This window comes from Ixodes scapularis, unplaced genomic scaffold (assembly GCF_016920785.2).
Source record: "Ixodes scapularis isolate PalLabHiFi unplaced genomic scaffold, ASM1692078v2 PGA_scaffold2__306_contigs__length_199485367, whole genome shotgun sequence".
Lineage (NCBI taxonomy): Eukaryota > Metazoa > Arthropoda > Arachnida > Ixodida > Ixodidae > Ixodes > Ixodes scapularis.
In genome coordinates, this window is record NW_024609857.1 from 160996142 (window position 1) to 161014678 (window position 18537).

The 18537-nt window shown below is 46.3% G+C and overlaps 1 protein-coding gene across 1 annotated transcript in view; it reads left to right on the forward strand.

Annotated features, from left to right (window-relative positions):
- Positions 1-18537, forward strand: part of LOC8053711 (structural maintenance of chromosomes flexible hinge domain-containing protein 1) — a 122065-nt gene that overhangs the window by 79473 nt on the left and 24055 nt on the right. The window contains 11 exon segments of the mRNA XM_029983900.4: positions 385-543; positions 3371-3496; positions 5917-5938; positions 5941-5983; positions 5985-5999; positions 7029-7234; positions 9415-9524; positions 13202-13257; positions 13445-13529; positions 17081-17212; positions 17432-17584. Of these exon segments, the coding sequence (XP_029839760.2) occupies positions 385-543; positions 3371-3496; positions 5917-5938; positions 5941-5983; positions 5985-5999; positions 7029-7234; positions 9415-9524; positions 13202-13257; positions 13445-13529; positions 17081-17212; positions 17432-17584 (1107 nt within the window).

An 18537-nucleotide genomic window follows, 5' to 3' on the forward strand; every position in this document is an offset into this window, starting at 1 on the left:
CATTACTGAGGACTGCGGGTTGTCAAGACAATGCTCCCCAACACATTCTCTGGCGTAATCGTGGTGGGTTTGCCCCATTGACTGCACTTCTAAACCGAGCACCTGCGCACTGTAGGCAAGCAATACTTGCGGAGCCAAGCTCCGTGTATATTGCTTTGCGATCGTGATCGCTTTGCTGTAGCCGCTATTTCGTTATAACCGACTTCGACTCGACAGCAGATCGAAGGAACGCCATAATATTTTTCCGAGCCGACGCTCGTGCTGGTTACGGAGGCGTCTTTGCCCGTCCCTCGAGCGTGGTTTCTCGCGCAATGCCGCTCTCGCATTGCAGGCAGTGAGGTGTCGCACTGACTCGTCCCTCATCCCTCCCCTTCTCCGGTACAGAGTTGCGGCTTCCACGTGACGGGCCTCAAGTTCATGGACACCAAGCTGGGCAGTAAGGAGGTGTGCTTCCAGTGGAAGGGCCTCAAGGACTACCTCCGGCTCCACCTGGTCCCCGGGGTCCCAGCCACCCTCGCCTACGTGGACTACAACCCCAGCGAGGTGCCCTCCTTTTCTCCCCCTCGTGGCCGACCCTTTTGTCTTGTCGTTTTTTCTGGACTGTGGGGCGCTTGCACGAGACTGCTATGCAACGCTGCTTCCGACTCTAAATCTCCGCCGAAGTCCACGATGGTGACGTCCGTCCGCTTTCGTCCTACGTCTGCTGTGCCTTTCGATACGTGGAACCAGTGTTTTCCAGATCGGTCGAGTTCTTTCGGGTGGTTGACTGCGACGGCCTCAGGCTTAATAGTCGGGGATATAAGGGAGCACCGACTGGCTTGAACTCGGCTCATCAGTGGGCATAATGGCCGCGGCAGACGCCGTCGGGTGGTTTAGAAAAGGGAAACTATGGAGTAAGCTTGTGTTTAAACTTCCCAAATACGTCCCCAATTGTACTTAACAAGTTCTGTCGTTAACCGAGTCGCCTGCTACTGAGCAGAGTGTCGAAAAACCACGAAATACAACATTTACGAGCCATCTGGCCCTGTCAATGAGACCATTTGCTGTTTTCCCCATTCGCACGCGCGTAAGCGATTCTTTGTTAGCGTCGTCTTTGCTGTTACAGTCGAGCCTGGTCATATCGCGCCCGGGTATTTCGAATTATTGTTTATACAGTAAAACCTCGTTATAACAAAGTTGAAGGAGCGGTCGTAACTATTTCGTTATAACCACTAGTTTGTTATAGCCAATGTCCATTTCTCCTACTATTAGCAAGCAAGGGGAATTAGGATTGCTTTGTTATATCCATTAGTTTGTTATATCCCATTTTGTTATAACGAGGTTTTACTGTATTGAGCAGTCCAAACATCCCCTTGAAAATCACATGTAATACCTAGTATAAGAGCGTTTTTTTTCTGTATCACACACTAATGGCGAGGACGCTCGGGACATTCAAGCCGCGGTCGGATTGCGCGGCTGCGAGCACATAGCTTGTGTACGGGGCTGGCAGACTGCCAAGCCAGCATCCGTGCACAGGGACACACAGCAAAAAAGCAGTTGTAAGAAAGAAAAAAAAAAAGTGGAGGATGCTAAAAGCAAAAGGAAGGGAGAAAGGGCAGGGAGTGCCCCCATTTGGAATGGTAGCGTGCGCTCTTTCCCCGAGCACTGCAGTCGCTGTGTGACCCTTTAGCCCCAAAATAAAATAAGCAAAAAAAAGTCTTCAAGTTGAGTGTGTCCACAACAGCAGTTGAGCAATCACACTTTGAACGCTTTATCTTTGTTCACCCTTTCCTTTTGCCATCGTTGCTTTGCCAGTTTTTTCTTTTTTTGCCTTTTTTTTTTTTCTGACTGAATTTAGTGAGGTTTTTTTTTGTTGCTTAATTAACTTTGTTCTATGGATCAAGAGTGTGTTTATATGCGGCTCACTTTTTCCGTTCTTTTGTTTTTCTAAATTATTTCTGTGTTTTGTCGTTGGTGCTGTGTGGATGTCGCGCACGCATAAATGATCGCAAACATCGTCCCATAAACGCAGCGGTGTTTGCGATCTTCACCAGCTAAGCTCTCCTGTATTTAGCGGCTCTTAGAGGCTCTCTTTGGTAAGGTCCCGTTCGTCGCGGCCTTCGGTATTAGCAGAGACACGCAGAAATTTCAACTAGAGCTTAAGTCACCATATTTTTGTATATCAAATTATCGATATATCGAACTCTTTTACGATCCCCTTTGAATTCAATATATCCGGGTTCGACTGTAGTAAGACACAGAAGCAAGCCGAAGGCTCGGTCGACGACGGATTTCAAGAAGTACAATCAGGGACATACCTATTTGGGACGCTTAAACTCGTGTTTACTTCGTCTTTTTTTCCCCTCTTCGAAACCGTCCGGTGGTGACTGTCGGAGTCATTTTGATCGCCGACGAGCCGTCTTCTCTGGCACCTGTTTGTCTGGTCTGAATAAAGCCCAGTGCGTATAAAGATGGAGTACCGGCCAAATATCTCATATGCTCCCAACCACTTTGGCCGGTGCAGTCGATTACGACGCAAAGGAACTCGAGTGACCTGGAAAACATGGCTTCCATGCAGAGAAAGACATGGCGTACGTGGGATGAAAACAGACAAATGCCACCAACATGGATTGCGGTAGAGATTTGAAGCAGGAAGCGGCATTGCATCGTGGTCTCATGCAAGCACCCTATGGTCCGCACCCAGTGTATAGATTGTTGAAGCGAAATTCGGCCGAAAAAAAGTCTACTTCTTATATAGTCCGCACCCGGTGCATAGTCCACGCACAAAAATACCCCCCCCCCCCCCCCCCTCCTATGCAGCACACCTCGAAAAATGCCGCTTCATTAGTGCACGAAGAACCTTGTATCATACAGAAATCAATGTTAACATGATCTGACATTTACAAAATTTGTTACATGTTGTCATTACGATTTACCTTGAAACAAATACAACAGAGGACTGCTTACGTGTAGGAATGCTTTCACATTGCTACACGCAGCGCATTCCTACAAGCAGTGTGGCACATCTTCTTTCACACGGTGCTCCGGCGGTGACATCACACTGCGCAGGCGCGGCAAACTTTTGCGGCTTCACGGCGGCTTCCATGATGAATCCGCTTTGCTGTGCTTTTCTTTCTGTTTTCTTTCTGTTTTCTTTCTGAGGTGCGTAAAATGTGGGTGCAGCAAACCAAGGTGGAAAGTAAAATAAAACAGCGAAAGGCTTCGTGAGCCGCGTGTCTACTTTTGCCACGATGCCATGCAGCAGTGGTGGAACCTTCCTATATCTTTTCATTTTCTAAGTCTGCAAATCGGGGTGTTTTGAGGTGCCCGTTGTTGTACCACCGCGTGGAAGACTGGTAGGCAGGTGGAACAAATTTCCGCACGATTGCAGCCGGTCACGGTGAGCCCGGACGGCAAGCTCCCAAGGCCGTTGGTCGTGCAGCTCCAGGATGCCAGGGGCAACCCTACGAACGAGCCCAACGTCAAAGTTCACCTGGGGATCGACGAAGCCATGAAGGTAACAGGCTGCTCCTTCCCCAACGGGTCTTTCTTGCCACGGGAACGGCCACTGTCTGTTGGGACGTGGACCGTCACTGGGGCACGTCGATGTCCCCGACGTTCCCAGGGGATTTCACCTGCCCGCACTTGCACCTTGGTGTTATGCACTTTCGTCGCATTAGTGAACCGAAAGTTGCGTTGGACGTTTAGATGGCCGGAAGTTAGTCAGCCCCAATGGGCATCCGGTGTCTCGGTTGTGGACAGGAAATTTAGCCGGCGCAGTGCAACCGTTAGCCTGGAATCTTAATGCGCATAGCGCGGTGGCGATGCACGATCGCGCGTTGGTATGATACTCGTTCAGATCGAAGCAGTCGGGGGGGGGGGGGGGGGGGGGTGGCAATCGAGCGCAGGGTCCTTGGGTTCTGCAGCGTGAGCTTTTGCTTTGCACGGTCCGAGCTGCGCCGCATTGGTGCACTTGGCCACCGATGCCCCCACTACTGGACCATAGCACATTGACGCCGGGAGGCTCGAAGGCATTTTCCTGCAGCTTCTAACGAATTACTGACACTGGGAATCTTAATGTGCCAAGCACGCATACCATGGACGTCTGGAGTGGCACGTACAAACAGGCGAGGGTGATTTTAACGCAGAATGTGTTTCATGCAGCACTTTTTATGAGAAAATAGTGATGAACGTCGCAAAGAGCGTCGTAAACGAGTGACGCACTGGGAGCATTACAAACATTAGATTATAGATTACCGTAAAAGGCCGAGCATGCGATTTCCCCCCCCCCCCCCCCCCCCCTCGTGTAAGTTCCTCCTCCCATTTTATGAAAATTTTATATTTTTGTGGCTGCCATCTTGAATGTCTTTTCAGAACAGGGTAAGGGCCCCCTTCCTATTTCGATTGGATAATTTCTGAATACAGTAAAACCTCGTTATAACAAATTAAGTTGAAGGAGCGGTCATAATTATTTTGTTATAACCATTAGTTTGTTATAGCCAATGTCCATTTCTTCCTACTATAGCAAGCAAGGGGAATTATGATTGCTTTGTTATATCCATTAGTTTGTTATATCCCATTTTGTTATAACGAGGTTTTACTGTATTGAGAGATTTTACGGTATATATAAACATTTATATATTAGGTTTGGGGCCCCAGCGAAACTCGAACCTGTTGCGGTGCGATGGATGCTATAGACACTAAGCTACTAGTGCTGTTGGTATGGACGGACCTATATTTTTATTTTAATGCAAAAGCACCAGCTACAGTGGCAGGTTTTGAATGAAAATGAAAAATAAATTAAACAATAACGGTTGAGTAAAAATTAAAATAAAAAAGTGTATGAAATGAAGAAATAAAACAAATAAATAAGAAATGAAGTAAGTAATCAATGAAAAATATAAGATTATAAAGTAAAAATAAATGAATGAAATATAAATGAGAAAATCGACTAAAAGTAGGGTACTAATAAATACTGAACAGTATTTAATATGTTATTGATTATAACAGCCATGGAACCGCTCCCGGTCTCGGCATTGATGTAATAAAGTAGTAAAAAACCTATGCACCGTGTAAGCAACAATGTGCATACTATGGATTATGTAGATCATAGTTCTGCATCAATTCCTAGCTTGGGATTGCCAAAATATTGCTTACCGTAATATCCCGTAGGGTGCCCACCCAAAATGAAGAGGTAAATGGTGAAAAACACGAGGTGAGTTATTTTTGGGAGTGAGGCAGCAAAACTTTAATCAAAAACTAATGATAAACACGGGGGCACCCCCTAAAGCCACGTGACATGGGAACTGATACGAGCAGGAACTGATACACAGAAATTCGCTACGAACCCCTGTGTCGCGTGAAAGGATACAAGAGACTGCGGATGCAGCAGATTCGTGTTTCATGTTGCGACAAACATGCGCAAACCGGCTACAAACTTGCGTGCCACGGGAATCGATATGGCACGTGCAGATCGCAGAAGAGCTTGGGGAATCCGCTGTGAACTCGCTTGTCACATGTACCGACATCTCGGACATCGCAGTTGATGCGATTCCCGTCGGACGCACGCAATGTTCAACAAAAGTCGTAGAGTGGGCGACGTTTCGGAGCTTTTATGTTGCGGATATTTGGCCAGAAAAATGAGATGGGTGACCTTCCGGGGGAGGGCACCCTTACGAGACTTTACGGTAAACTGGAAAAACACTTTTCTCGGGGGCAGGGACGGCTAAGAACAGCGGGGAACTCAAGGAGCCCGTAAGGGAACTCCAAGGAACCCTTTCTGCGAACCCACGGACTAGACATTTGGCGTCTGTTTGTTTTCAACCGTCCATATTAATTGGCGTACGTAGATCGGGGCCATTTTGGAAAAGGGCTCGGTCGTTGCACGTCTCGACGACGGAAGTCGTCGTCGCTGAGGAAGCGCGTCTGGCTATGCAGGCGACACCCCCGCAGCCGCCGGTGAAGACCGACAGCAAGGGGAGGGCTTCTTTCGGCGTCCTGACCCTCTCCACCAAGTCACGGTGAGTGGGCTCATCACACCGCCGCAAGTCTGACCCGCCACAGGATCCCCGGTTGTCAGATCCTTCTGAAAGGCGGTCGCATTAAAGCGCGACATGTTTTCCCAGTGCATCTAGTTGAAACCGAGTTTGCTAAGCAGCCTCATGCTCTCTCGCGACGAGATAGTGCCATCCATGGGGTGGTCCTGGAGCCACGTTTCACTGCAGCGAAATTTTCGCAGTATTCTCGAGATCAAATGTGGACACCATCCGTGAGAAGCACTCGGTTGCAACCAAACGCGAGTGTGTGGACCAGCCCTTACGGACTGATTGCCTTAGTGTTTGGCTTCAAAAAATCCTTTCGAAAGCTGCAAACTTCCTCAGAGCTAGCCAGCCGGCAGGTGGATTGCAGCTTTCTGTCCAGCTGTGTTTTGGCGTTTGGGCGTCTTTCGGAAAAGAATAATTACAAAAAGAGAGGGGTGGGAGGAAACGACGAGGTCGCGCTTCAGCTTTGTTTGGCCGCAGTGCCAGGAATACTTCATCAATTCCATTTTATTTCAACCGTGGCGTTGGAGACTTCGACACGAAAAGCCGCTGCATATGGTTCAAGAGCGTCCGGGGGCTCGTACAAGCGGCGTGCTAGCTCGGCGTGCATCTGTCACATTGTTGGACGAAAGCCTTTCATACTTTTGACCTAATACAATGTTCGAGAAGGGACTTTTTTCTCTTCGAAACGGGGTGTGACACGTGAACCTGGGACGAGTTTTCGAGATGCTTTCACTTGTCTAATGTGCTACCCAAAGGCTGCGTCAACGCTCTGTGAAGCATTTTTAATGTCTGGGGATATCCTATTGTGTCTTAGACATCCGAGGCTAAGTCAATAATTTCGCCAATTTCATACGTACCTGCCTCGAAAAGGTGCGCTTTCCCGTTACGCGCTGCTGTACCGTGTTCAAGCACCGGAGCGAGGACACTCCCGTAAACGAGCGACCGTGGCGCCGTACTCGTTCGAAGAGCGCAAACTCCAGTGGGTCATTGTCAATCTGTCGACAGGGTCACTCCGAAGCCGTGCGAGTTCAACATCTGTTCGACGAACTGCCGGGGCCGCTTCACGCTGGGCACCAAGGCGGCCATTGGGCGGAGCTTCATCAACGGCCCCGTGCTCCGGCTCCACCTGACCTGCGACCCCGAGAAGCCCGTGGAACTGAACGTCGACTTCAAGGGCAAGAAGACCTTCACCGTCGCCGAGGAGCTGCCAGGTGCGGAACCTCACCGAGACTGTCGCTTAGGATTAGCATGGCCCGCTACGTACTTAGTCGGAATTAGTGCCTGGAACGCAGGTTTGACCGGCGCGTTTAGCATCCTCTCACACCCGTGCATCAAAAGTGGTCCCGAAGAGGTCACGGACGACGTCGCAAAGAGCCAGAATGTCGTGCCGTCGGGCGTCGCGATCCTGGCAATCGGCAAAAAGTATGAGCGTACGCGAGTGTCGTCGTCGTGGCGGTGCCCCAGTTCTTTGCTGCCGAAGCTTCGGTGGACTGTCGAGCTGACCTGCAGCGAAATGGTCGTCTGCCACACCCACCACTTTGACGATGTCGTCGGGCGGAAATGGAGAAACCATTTATTAGGACACGGTAAACGGACCGCTGGGAGACGCAATCCAGGAACCACCAATCTTTATATGACACAAAGATCTAAATACGGCCGCAAACGTTTGTAATGGATGCGGCGAGTTACAGTCTACATCTGACGGCTAAATAACGAAAATGCACGTAAGAAGTACTTCTAAAACGAGCAACCTATTGAGTGGTTTCATTTGAAATCGAACACGCCTGTCAGGGTAGGTCTTTGGATTTAAAAAAAATATATGTACATGCCCCATGTCTGTAAAAAACAAAACCGCTTTTCAAAATTTTTTAAAAAATGTTTTGCGTCACAAGAAGATATTAAAGTGGAGCACAGTGAAAGTTTGTTTTTTACTTCGGGATTTTTCTACCCAGTTCTCTACGCTGGTATGAACATGGAAAGCATACAAACTGACAGTAATCTTTTGTGTGCTTGTATATCATGCCGACTATTTTTAGTTCAAAGGAAAATACTTTACTATGTTTTTTTACTGAGGTGCAAAATGCCAAACATTGTCTCTTGGATAATCCAGTGGCATATTCAGAGCCTTCTATCTCGTGAGTTATTACTTATGTGGCTTACCAAACACTATGCGGGTGTAGTCCTATACCTGGGCTATTGATGAGCATAAGTTTAGTTCATTTTATTTTCACGGAATATTTTATATTAAATCTGAAATATCGTCACAAATGAGATTTACCAATATTTTAAATCCGCTTTATTAAAAAAATCTTTTAATCTTGTTCGACTTTTTTATTTTTACTGCCGATCATGTTTACTTTCAATTGGCTTGATGCGATTTCCCCCTTTTTTGTTGTATCTTTTCTAGAAGTGATCGAAATCGCACCCACACTCTCAGAATGGCCAAACGCAGTTTCCGCAGGTCGGCTTCGCTGCAAATATTATACTGCTTATTTTTGTGTTAAAGTGCCGCGGGTAAATATATTTTGATTGAGAACACTCGTGCTTCGCTACATATTGTATTTTCTTAATTTTGTAATGATGGCATTTTGTAATGATGACATTCCTTAGTCTGATCGTTAGCGGTGCAGCGGATGTTCCATTATCCGATGTCTAAAGCCAGGGCACAAAGGGCGGAGAAAACGGAACAAACTCTTCGTGTAACCAGATCGGGGTCATATATCTGTTTGTGCTATACACAGCTTGTAAGGCTTGAAGCACCTCGCCACAGTACAAAATTTTCGTTCGCAGGACGGCTTTCTGATACGTCAAGGGACTTAGTTGGAAAAATTAAAACAATGACAAGAAGCATTGTGCTTTTCGACTTACTGGAGAAAGAAGTCTATACATTTAGGAAGCACAAAAAACAAGAATGGGCCTCCATAGGTGCTCGCAAAGGGAAGGCGTGTGTGTGCATATGGGTAAGGCATGCACATGCAAGCGTAGAGTTTTTAGTCATTGCACACAAAAAATTAATGGAACCCTAGCCATAAACAGCTTCGCTGTCAAATCTGTTGGTGACTGCATCTTCGTCTACCGGGCTGTCGCTCTTGAGATTGTAGTGACTCATTCTAGAATATTCGGTCTATGTTTGATATTTTGAACTAATATGCGCACCCAAAAGGGTTATAAACAGGTTTGACTGTAGTTGTGTTTGATTGCAACCGAGTGTTTTGTGCAGCCTAGTGAAGAGGGCTGTTATTCGTGCATTTGCAGCGCTAGCAGGGGTGCAAGCGGCGTGCACACCCTTGGGTGAACGGGGCTGGTTTCTGGGGAACTCGATGAGTTTTGCAGTTCAAGGAACCATGGGAAGGTGGATCCTAACAACCATATTTCGTTTGTGGCTGCGCAGAAATTGCAGTTCACGTGCTTGCTGAGGACGGGAACATCATGTGCTCGCTTAGAGGGAAGGAGCTGAGCATGAAGCTGCTGCGCATCGATTGCTCGCCCAAGAATCAAAAGGTGGGTTGTGCTCGCTTTAGCTAACAAGTGTATTTCCACGAATATAACGCAAAGGAAAATTTCGATGCCCTCAAAAAAAAAAAAATGGTATTACTAATATAAATCAAGTTGAGGCTGCATACATTTCTGGCACTCAGGGGCATAGCAGAAGTGAAAAGGCAATGGAAATTGGAAGAAATATCAGTTTATGTTTTGACTGCACTCACCCTTACTGCTCAGGTCCTTCTGTTTCCAGTCCACTTGGTGACTACGCACATAAGCAGCATCAGGGCGCTGCTTGTCTGGTAGTCCCCTTTTTCTTTGGTGTGAGCTCCTCGGCAGCCCAAAACAAAGCAAGGCATGAGGCAAAAGCACCGACGCACAAACACCAGACCACTCTGGAGCAGAAATTAAAAGATGCGCAGGCAGAAAAAAGACTGCGGAACCCCATACATGATTGCACTTAGTCTTGTTCTGGTCCCACTGCATAAACAATCACCTCGTGTTGCACGATTGCGTAAACATGGTCAGTGGTCTTAGCTTGGCTTGTGTTGGCTTGGCTTGGCTTGGCTTGGCCTGTGCCCACATTCCCACATGGCGCGCTGCGTTTCTGCGCACTGCGTTTCTGTGGTGTTTGCGCATTGTACAAATACAAAAGGGATAAAAATGCTTTTTTTTGTTTTCTATTTGCCCCTTCGTGTGGCCTAATAGCCAATAAATTTTCTCCCACACCCCCACTTCTTTTCCCACCCGATCTCCTGGCTTCAGCTGGAAGGATAGCTTTCTCCTCTGGCTTTCTCCAGACTTGCACGCCTCGTGGCTGAACTCGATTCCGAATATGATGCGAGGTGCGTTTTGGAGCACGAAACTTGCATTATATTCATACAAATACGGTACTTCTCAGTTTCATTACCCTAGAAACAGCTAAAAGGAAAAGGCAGATCAACGAATTCAAATCAATTTATGGGCTCGTTCTCATATTCATTTGTTTTATTTGTTCTCTTAAGGGAGGAGGTGGGGAATAAATATGAAATTTCTTATTTCTAGAGATATCTGAACGAAATTTACAGAATGTGTTTATAGCACAGACATAAGAGTAACTGCAAAGTTTCATGGAGCTGTGCATATTATTTATCAAGTTACAAGTATTTATCAAAATCGTCCATATGCATTCCTTATCCCAGGTCTGGAGAATTTGAAAAAGGTAGTAGCGGCGTAAAATTTGTTATGATGACCCCTGGATACATTCCCCAGGGCATAACAGAGCCCTTTTTTTAAATTCCTTTGTGGAAAAATTTTAACGCAACTTTGAATTTTGTGTAGTCAATGAAACCCACATTCACCAAATTTCATTTTTTTATTATAAATTTTTAGTACAGTTTTTTAAAAAAAGGGCTCTGTTATGCCCTCACAAAGTTATTAGAGAACAGAATAAAAAAGACAGCACAAAAGTCCATTCATCAGTTCCTGAGATATCGCTGGGACGAGCAGCCACGACAGTGAAAAAATCCATTCTGAGAAAACAGCACTTGAAAGTTGCACGCAGATTTTCAGCTTTAGAATGACCCTGGCAGAATAGTCAGAAGTGTTCTTGCGCACTTTCTTTTTGTTCCGCCTTTCCAAATTCTCTTGATGTCGTTTGCTGGCCTTGTGCAGACGTAGGGCATCTTTCTCGGCAGCTCGTTGGAGGGCTAGATGGGTCGGCTGAAGTCCCACTGCAACCGATATTTCTGCAGTTGCCTTGTAGCAGCCGGCGTTGAACCTCAACACCGCTTCATGCAGTGCAGTTTGCTGGCATAGCTCCAAGTTCGGCTTGAGCAATATCACAATGTCTAGCTTCTGCTTCGATCTCCTCACGTGTCAGGAAATGCGTCCGCAGATGGGTGCTAGAAGACGCGCTCCTACTTGTCGCGGCAGGCGGAAGACGGGCGCTGGGACCCGCGATCTCGGGAGGAACCACAACGGTCGGCATGCTCGGTACTCCAGGCGTGAGCAGGGCGATGCGTTCTTCCTCGACGACAGCCGATGGCACAGAAAATCCATCACTGGAAGTGTTGACGCGATCATCATTGACGGCACGCCGTGCAGAAACTTCCAACTTCGCCATCCGCACTAACTTCATGGACCGCTTCCGCGCGCCAAACGCGTGCACCGTCTTGTACTTTGAACCCCGCATCGTGTGCGACCACGAAACAGACGGGCACGCTACACGAAACTACTCAAAGAAAGTTCGGAAAACGATCGTAAAGATGGCGAAAAACGAAGTGGAGCTGACAAAGCAAGAGCGCGTGCAAGCAGACCACTATCAAAAGCAGACGACGGAAGCGGCAACAGCAGGAGAAACGGAGGAGGAGAGCGCTCCGCGCGCGGAGAAATCGCGTCCCAGCCAATAGCAGTCGCGCGCTCCCCCGCACGCTCCTCGAGCGCGCGCTCTGTCCAATCGCGTTCTTGCGATTGCGACATGGAAGAACGGCGACCACGCCGTAACCACGCGGCCGACGCCATTTTGGGAGGTGGCAAAAAAAAAGAGAAAGAATTCACGTTCAAAACAAGACTAAGATGGCGGCCGTCGGCCCAACGCGTCGAAAATGGCGAGCGCGCGAAGTTGGGGTTGATTTTGACGTTTGACCGTCACTTGGATGCTATTCAGGCCTCGTAAATAATTGTTTTTAAATATTTCCCCGTTATATTTGGTGCTGATAATTACAGAGAAGGTAGTTTATGAGATATACAACCGAAAAATAAGGTTTTCTAAAAATCGACTTTTTCGAGATTTTCCGGTTTTCAAAGCCCGCGTCCCCCTTAAAGCAGAATGATTTTGTGTGTTGGTTTTCAGGTCTAGAGTGTCATGAAGAGTTGTAACGTAAGTATGAGAACACGGGAGTGTGATGATCATGTGGTTTTTACAGCGGAGCTGTTAAGGGCTAGGTTCCCCAAGATCGTGTCCACCAGCAAAGCAATTGTGATAACGAACCCTGGACAGCTACCGCCATCTATGAGCGACGGCAGAATGCAGACAATTGCTTGTCGCCGTCGCTCATAGGTGGCAGCAACCTTTCTTCGGAGGAAGAAGAGCGGAACGAGCGGCAATGTGCGCAGCAGCACGCATGGTTCTGCAACCGCTGCGAGGCCGCTATTGCCTAAAGTTCCACTACGCCAAGCGCTTCAGGTTCCCTTGCGAAAGAAGAGCAGATGGCTCGCCTGGAAAGCCACCGCCGAGAACAGAAGCTACAGCTCCGCTGCTCTTCCTTCTTCACCAGAGTGGAAATGCTGAAAGTGTTTTGGCACTATGGGTTATGTGGCCACTTAACCACGCCATGTGGCATGGTGTCACATAGTGTGGTTGCATGATGTGTGGTCAGGTGACATAATGGCGACGTCGCATGACACAATCACAGAGTTTGTGTCACGTGACGAGGTCATGCGACCACTCTTCAAGAAATGTAGTGGAGGGATGTCATACATTGTCCTCTAATAGCCCCCTCAGTTGGAATTCTGCATAATTTGGACCCTATATGTAGGACCAGGGTGGTTATTTCTCTTTGCATGACAGTCTTTTTGTGATGCCTAAGCCCGTAGACCTCTTTTACTCTCTTCGTATCATAATTATTGTATGAAATGCGTTACCTTTTATTCTCTCGTTTCTGCAAGTCGTATTGAGCAGTGTACCATTCTTTTGTTTCTCGTTTTTACGGCAGACGTTCACTGCCAATCCAGCCGAGTCAACATCCTCTGGCGGGATTTATCATTTCAGGTGGGTTGCTTTTTCTGTTTGTTAATGTTTGCTTCTAGCGATGCATGGGTGCTTGGCTATGCTTTTTTCTTTATGAGATGTGATGCTTTGGTTTTGTATTGATGCGTGTCTGGAGCTACCCTAGGGATGCTTTCGAAGATTGTTATGTCCTTTATTGGTTTTTCTGATTTCATCCTCTCGACGTCAGGAAAGTGAAAGTTCCCGAGGCAGCTGGGGAGTACAACCTCCAGTTCCACTTCAACAATGGGAAGCACATGATCAGCAGCTCTGTCGTAAGTTCCCGGAACAATGTTGAACGATCTTGGTGTGCATGCGCCGAGAAACAAAACATCTGAATGTGAGTGGTACGGTCTGGCTGGCTCGTGCTGGATGCCAAGGGTTGTTTCTGGAAGTGTCTTCGAATACGTTCCCAACAAAGTACCCACCTGATCTCTAAGGAAGGCTTCAAATTTAGTAGAGATGACTTATAACGCAACTGCTTATAGTATAAGACCAAATGTAATGCGGCTTTTTCTGACTACCGCTAGCTCTTATAGAACTCAATGGAATGGTGTACCGCTTAAGCTGCAGTTCTGCAAAGAGAAACGTGGGTTGTATGTCGAATCTCGTTAATTCAAACTCGCGGATAGTTCAAATTAACATTCAGGTCTCGTCCTATGTGTTTCTAGGAAGGAAACTCCCGGTAATTCAACTTTTGCATTATTTAAGGGGAAACACCCCCTGGGAGGGTCAACTTTTAAACCCTTGGCTTAAAATTAATGAAATTTACAGGGTAGATTGGTGGTCATGCTTGAAGGTGCGTAACAAACTTTCACATCTGTCGTTTAGGTGGGAAGGAAATCGGAGCAGCTTCTATCAGCAACACGCCTACATTGTTTAGTTAATCTATCGTCGGAAAACTATCACAATATTCAAGATTTTTATTCGCTAGATATCTAGCAGAATGCCGAGGAGGTGCGGCTATGGACAATTTTTTTGTAAAAGTAATTTATTTCTATCAATTTTCTCTTCTGCAGAATTGGTCAACTTTTTGGTCTTCTGTGTCTTCGACAAAAAGTCAACATTTTTTTATAAAAGACATCTGGAAAGTGACAAAAAAATTCCATAGCCGCATTTCTTATTAAATTTCACTCAGGAAAAGTGAAGAATGAGCCTTCCCTGTACTGTCATTATCAAACGATAGATTGACTAAAATGGAATTTATACCAAAAAGTGGAACGGAGGAAAAGGCGTTCAAAGCGCTCCAAACCCTACCCTTCCTTTAGCTTCGGTGGACAGAAACTAATTTATAAAAAATTATCTGTGCAGTGTAAACTAGTGAAAATTTCTGGGAATACTCTAGATGTTGGTGGATGTAAATATGTCATTTTTCAAAGTCAACCTTTTTTGCAGAAATATTTTTTTCTGGGTAGTGTCCCCCCTCATATAAAGTTTTGGTCCCCCTCGGGCTCAAATGAACGAGATTCTAGCGTGCTTCCGCCTGCACGTACAACAAGCGTGCTTCCTTATGCGCCAACGACGATTCGTGGGCGGAGCGCGGGAACGAAAAAAAAAAAACCCGGGAAAACCAAATTCTCCAGGGCTCGTTTCTTAACGACATAATTACAACAAATAATTACACACTCCAAATTAGCTCGCTTGAGCACATGGAAGCACGTGCATGCGCCTCAAAGAAAGAGGTGGGACAATGTCCGGGCTATTGCATAAGCTCGAATCCTTTTCGAGCCTAGTCTAAGGGCAAGAGGGACGAAAAACGGGAAAAAAAGGGGAAGAGGGAGGCCTCGATCCGGTGGTCCAATGCGTCCAGTCGGCCGCGTCGGGCAGCGGTTCATGGGCGTAAAGTCAAACGCAACAAGCGGGAAATTGATACACGTGTTCCTATGGGAATTCAATGGGACCGGTGTTGGCGAATGTGAAGGCCTGTGAACCGTATCGCCCGAGAATATGTTGGTGTGGCTCTGCGGTATTTGAAAAGTACATGTGTTCGATCTCGTAATGCAAAGTGCATTTGAGTGCTGGGATCCCGGAGGGGAGTGCGATGAAACTCCGAGGTAACCAATACGATATGTGTGGCACATGCTTCAAAGGATGGTCTGTACAAAACTGCGGTAAATTGAGAAGAAGAAACAAAACTGTAAATGCACCCCCGTGGGAATTGAGCCCACAATTGGGAGCTCGACGTTCTATTAGCGGGTGGATTCGAAGCTTGCTGGCTTTGTCTCTACCACAATGGTCTTTACTAAATGTTTGAAAGCAGTTGCTGGACTCCGGCATTGGGCGTTCGCACAGATTATAAGTAAACACGAGAAATTCGAGACGTGTCCACCATCCCATAAAATAAAACAATATAACGTGCTATACCCAAAGAAAGATTAAAAAAAAAAAAACCTGCAACGTTCACTGCAAATTTGAAGAATGCCGCAGAAACACATTTTGTGTATACCAACCTTATTCATAGAATTAAGATAAATCTATCATTTGAAACTTTGTGCAAAAAGGTTTAGCTTTTTTTGAGGACTCGAGGTCAATTCTATGAAAGCATAGCTCCAGAGAAAGGCAGCACAGCTCTCTTCAGAAACCCATGCGGCACAGTCTGAATGCCCGGTAAACACAAAAAAATGCCGCAACAATTTTTTGAAATAATACTTAAAAAACAAGCGAGCTGGTGATGATTCATGGTAATAAAACCCGAGACTCAGGTGTTCGTCCCCTTCTGTGTTCCTCCGCTTCTGTGTTCCTGAGTCTCGGGTTTTATTACCATGAACAATTTTTTTGTTGTTTTTTAAATGAAAATTTTATTTTTTACATAGGTATATTTTTGGGTGTGCACTTGTGCCAACTTATAACCAGACTTGTACCTTACGCATTACAAGTAACCAAATAACTTGTATTCGATTACTTTTTTGAGTAATTTTGTAATCATTTGATTACTTTTATTAGGCAGTAATCAAAAGAGTAATCTGATTACTTTTTGAAGTAATTAAAATTACTTCTAACCGTTACTATTTTTCCACGGGAAACCCCCCCCCCCCCCCCCCCGCACACACCTTTTTTTTTTCTGAAATGACAACAATAAAAAAAATTTGCTTCTTTTTCCGAACAGGGAAAAAAAAAAGATTTTTGCGGATCTGTAGGAAATGAGGTCAACCCCTCTGTATGTATAGTTTCTGTGGGATGTACGTTTTCTTTTTTTCGAGCTGGGATTGGGATTGGGAAGCCCCAGAAAGCCCCTGTGAAGCCCCAGGGAAGCTTTAGTGCTTGACAAAGGCCATTCAGGGCGAAGTTTGAGGGAGCAGAATGTAGCTTTGTAAGTCCTTCGTTCAAACTAGCCCCCTCATGCACACACACAGAAATAAACAAAAACAATCCTGCTTACAGTACCTACTTGCAGCCCATAGGAGAACCAGAACCGAAGAATGTCTAAAGCAGATGCAAAATATAACAGCCAGTTCAAATACACGTCAAGATCCCGTATTTACCCTACGTGGCCTTTGTGACGAGCAAGGTTCCGAGGTTGGAAGCAGTTCATTGTTATGAGCGCTAAAGATAAGTCTTCACACAGTAAAGTAATCGGAAAAGTAACGGTTACTTCTTAAAGTAATGTCCAATTACTTCTGCTGTCAAGTAATCAAGTAATCTAATTGAATACTTTTTAGCCAAGAGTAATAGTAATTGTAATCAATTACTTTTTTTTTAGTAACGTGTACAACACTGTTTATAACCCTCTGGTTGTACTTGTTTTTGCCAGTCCTGTTGTGCCACAAACCTTCACGCCGATCTACTGATAGAACAGTTCAGAGAGCACACGTGTGTCGTGTTTCAGATCTCGCTGACCGTGCAGCCCGACTCCCCGGTCAAGATAGCTCCCCAGCAAGACCCCACCATCCCTTCGGTTTCGAACCAGGCCAAGACCTCTTCTCGAAACCTACTGAAGTACCTCAAGCTCGACCTCACCGTACGTCCCGAGTTTGACTCGCTTTTATTGCTCGACTGCGGTTCATTTCGTGGAAACCTCGGAATAGCGGACAATCTTTCACTAGGGCAGTAGCTTTTACAGGCTCCTTCTCAGATAGAAATGGCCACTTTCGTGTTGAGCAGTTTTTCTTGGGAGTTGCACATCCTGCTCCTTTTGTTTTTAGTAAAAATGCCCGACTTTGTGCTTTCTTCTGTTCAGGATCGGTTCGGGAACAACACGGCAGCGAACCTGACGGGCACGTTGACGCTGCAGATCATTTCTCCCGACCCCGCCGTGACCGAGATTCCTCACTTTGAAGGGAATGTAAACTCCTACCAAGTGCCTATCTGCAAAGGGTCTGCGGTTGTCCAGGTAAGGTCCTCGCTCGGCATGTGTCTCACAACTGCGTCTACGGTGCAAGCGATGCACTTGGCGCACGTCGCTATACTCCGCGACAACTTTTCTTGGCAATGCAGTGGAAGGTACAGGCCCGCGTCCCTTCTCCCATTTTGAGTGTACACAGGCTCTCCTCCTCCCCCATTTCCGGGGAGAGGAGGAGAGCCGCCCGCGTACACTCAAAATGGGAGAGGGGACGTGGGCCTGTACCTTCCACTGCATTGCCGAGGAAAGTTGTCGCGGAGTATACAAATGTCTTTGTTGGAACAAGAGTTTGCGAGAGTTTGACCTTCGTTTATGAAGTGAAATGTATTCTTTGTTGGTAGTTTACAGGAACGCATATTGGTTTCATTTGGTCGTAATGCCTGTTGTAAAAGTGAAAAAATAGCTTTTGTTTGTGCTAAAACGGCGATATTTCTTACACAAAAGCTGGGCTGCTGGCATTGAAGAATGGCTGTGAAACAATATTTTCACTTTGGCAATCTCGTGCCGAGAATAAATGTTTCTACTGTTGGTCTGTGTATCGTGTGTTACTAGTTAAGCCTTGCTAGGGTGTGCTCTCATCTGCAAGGCTAGTGCCCCAACAAAGTGTTTTCCACCCACGATGGCTAGACTAACTTTTGAATTGTGGCCTGCTTGTAAATGTTTGTAAGAAAAAGACAAAAGCCTTGCGACTACAGTGACATCAGGATGACCTTTAGGGGAAGGAAATATCATATAGCCAGGTTCTGTTTTATGTTTCCTATATTCTAATGTTGCATTGGCAGACGTTTATTGACATTTTTCTAAATAACTCAACAGTATAGACCTTTCCAGTGGCACTCTCCAACCAGACAATTTATATCGCGCATCCTTGTTTTTGAGAGTGTATGTTAGTGTTATCCAACTGCGTTGAGCTGTGGAGCTTCTTGTCAATGGGCTGTGGCAGT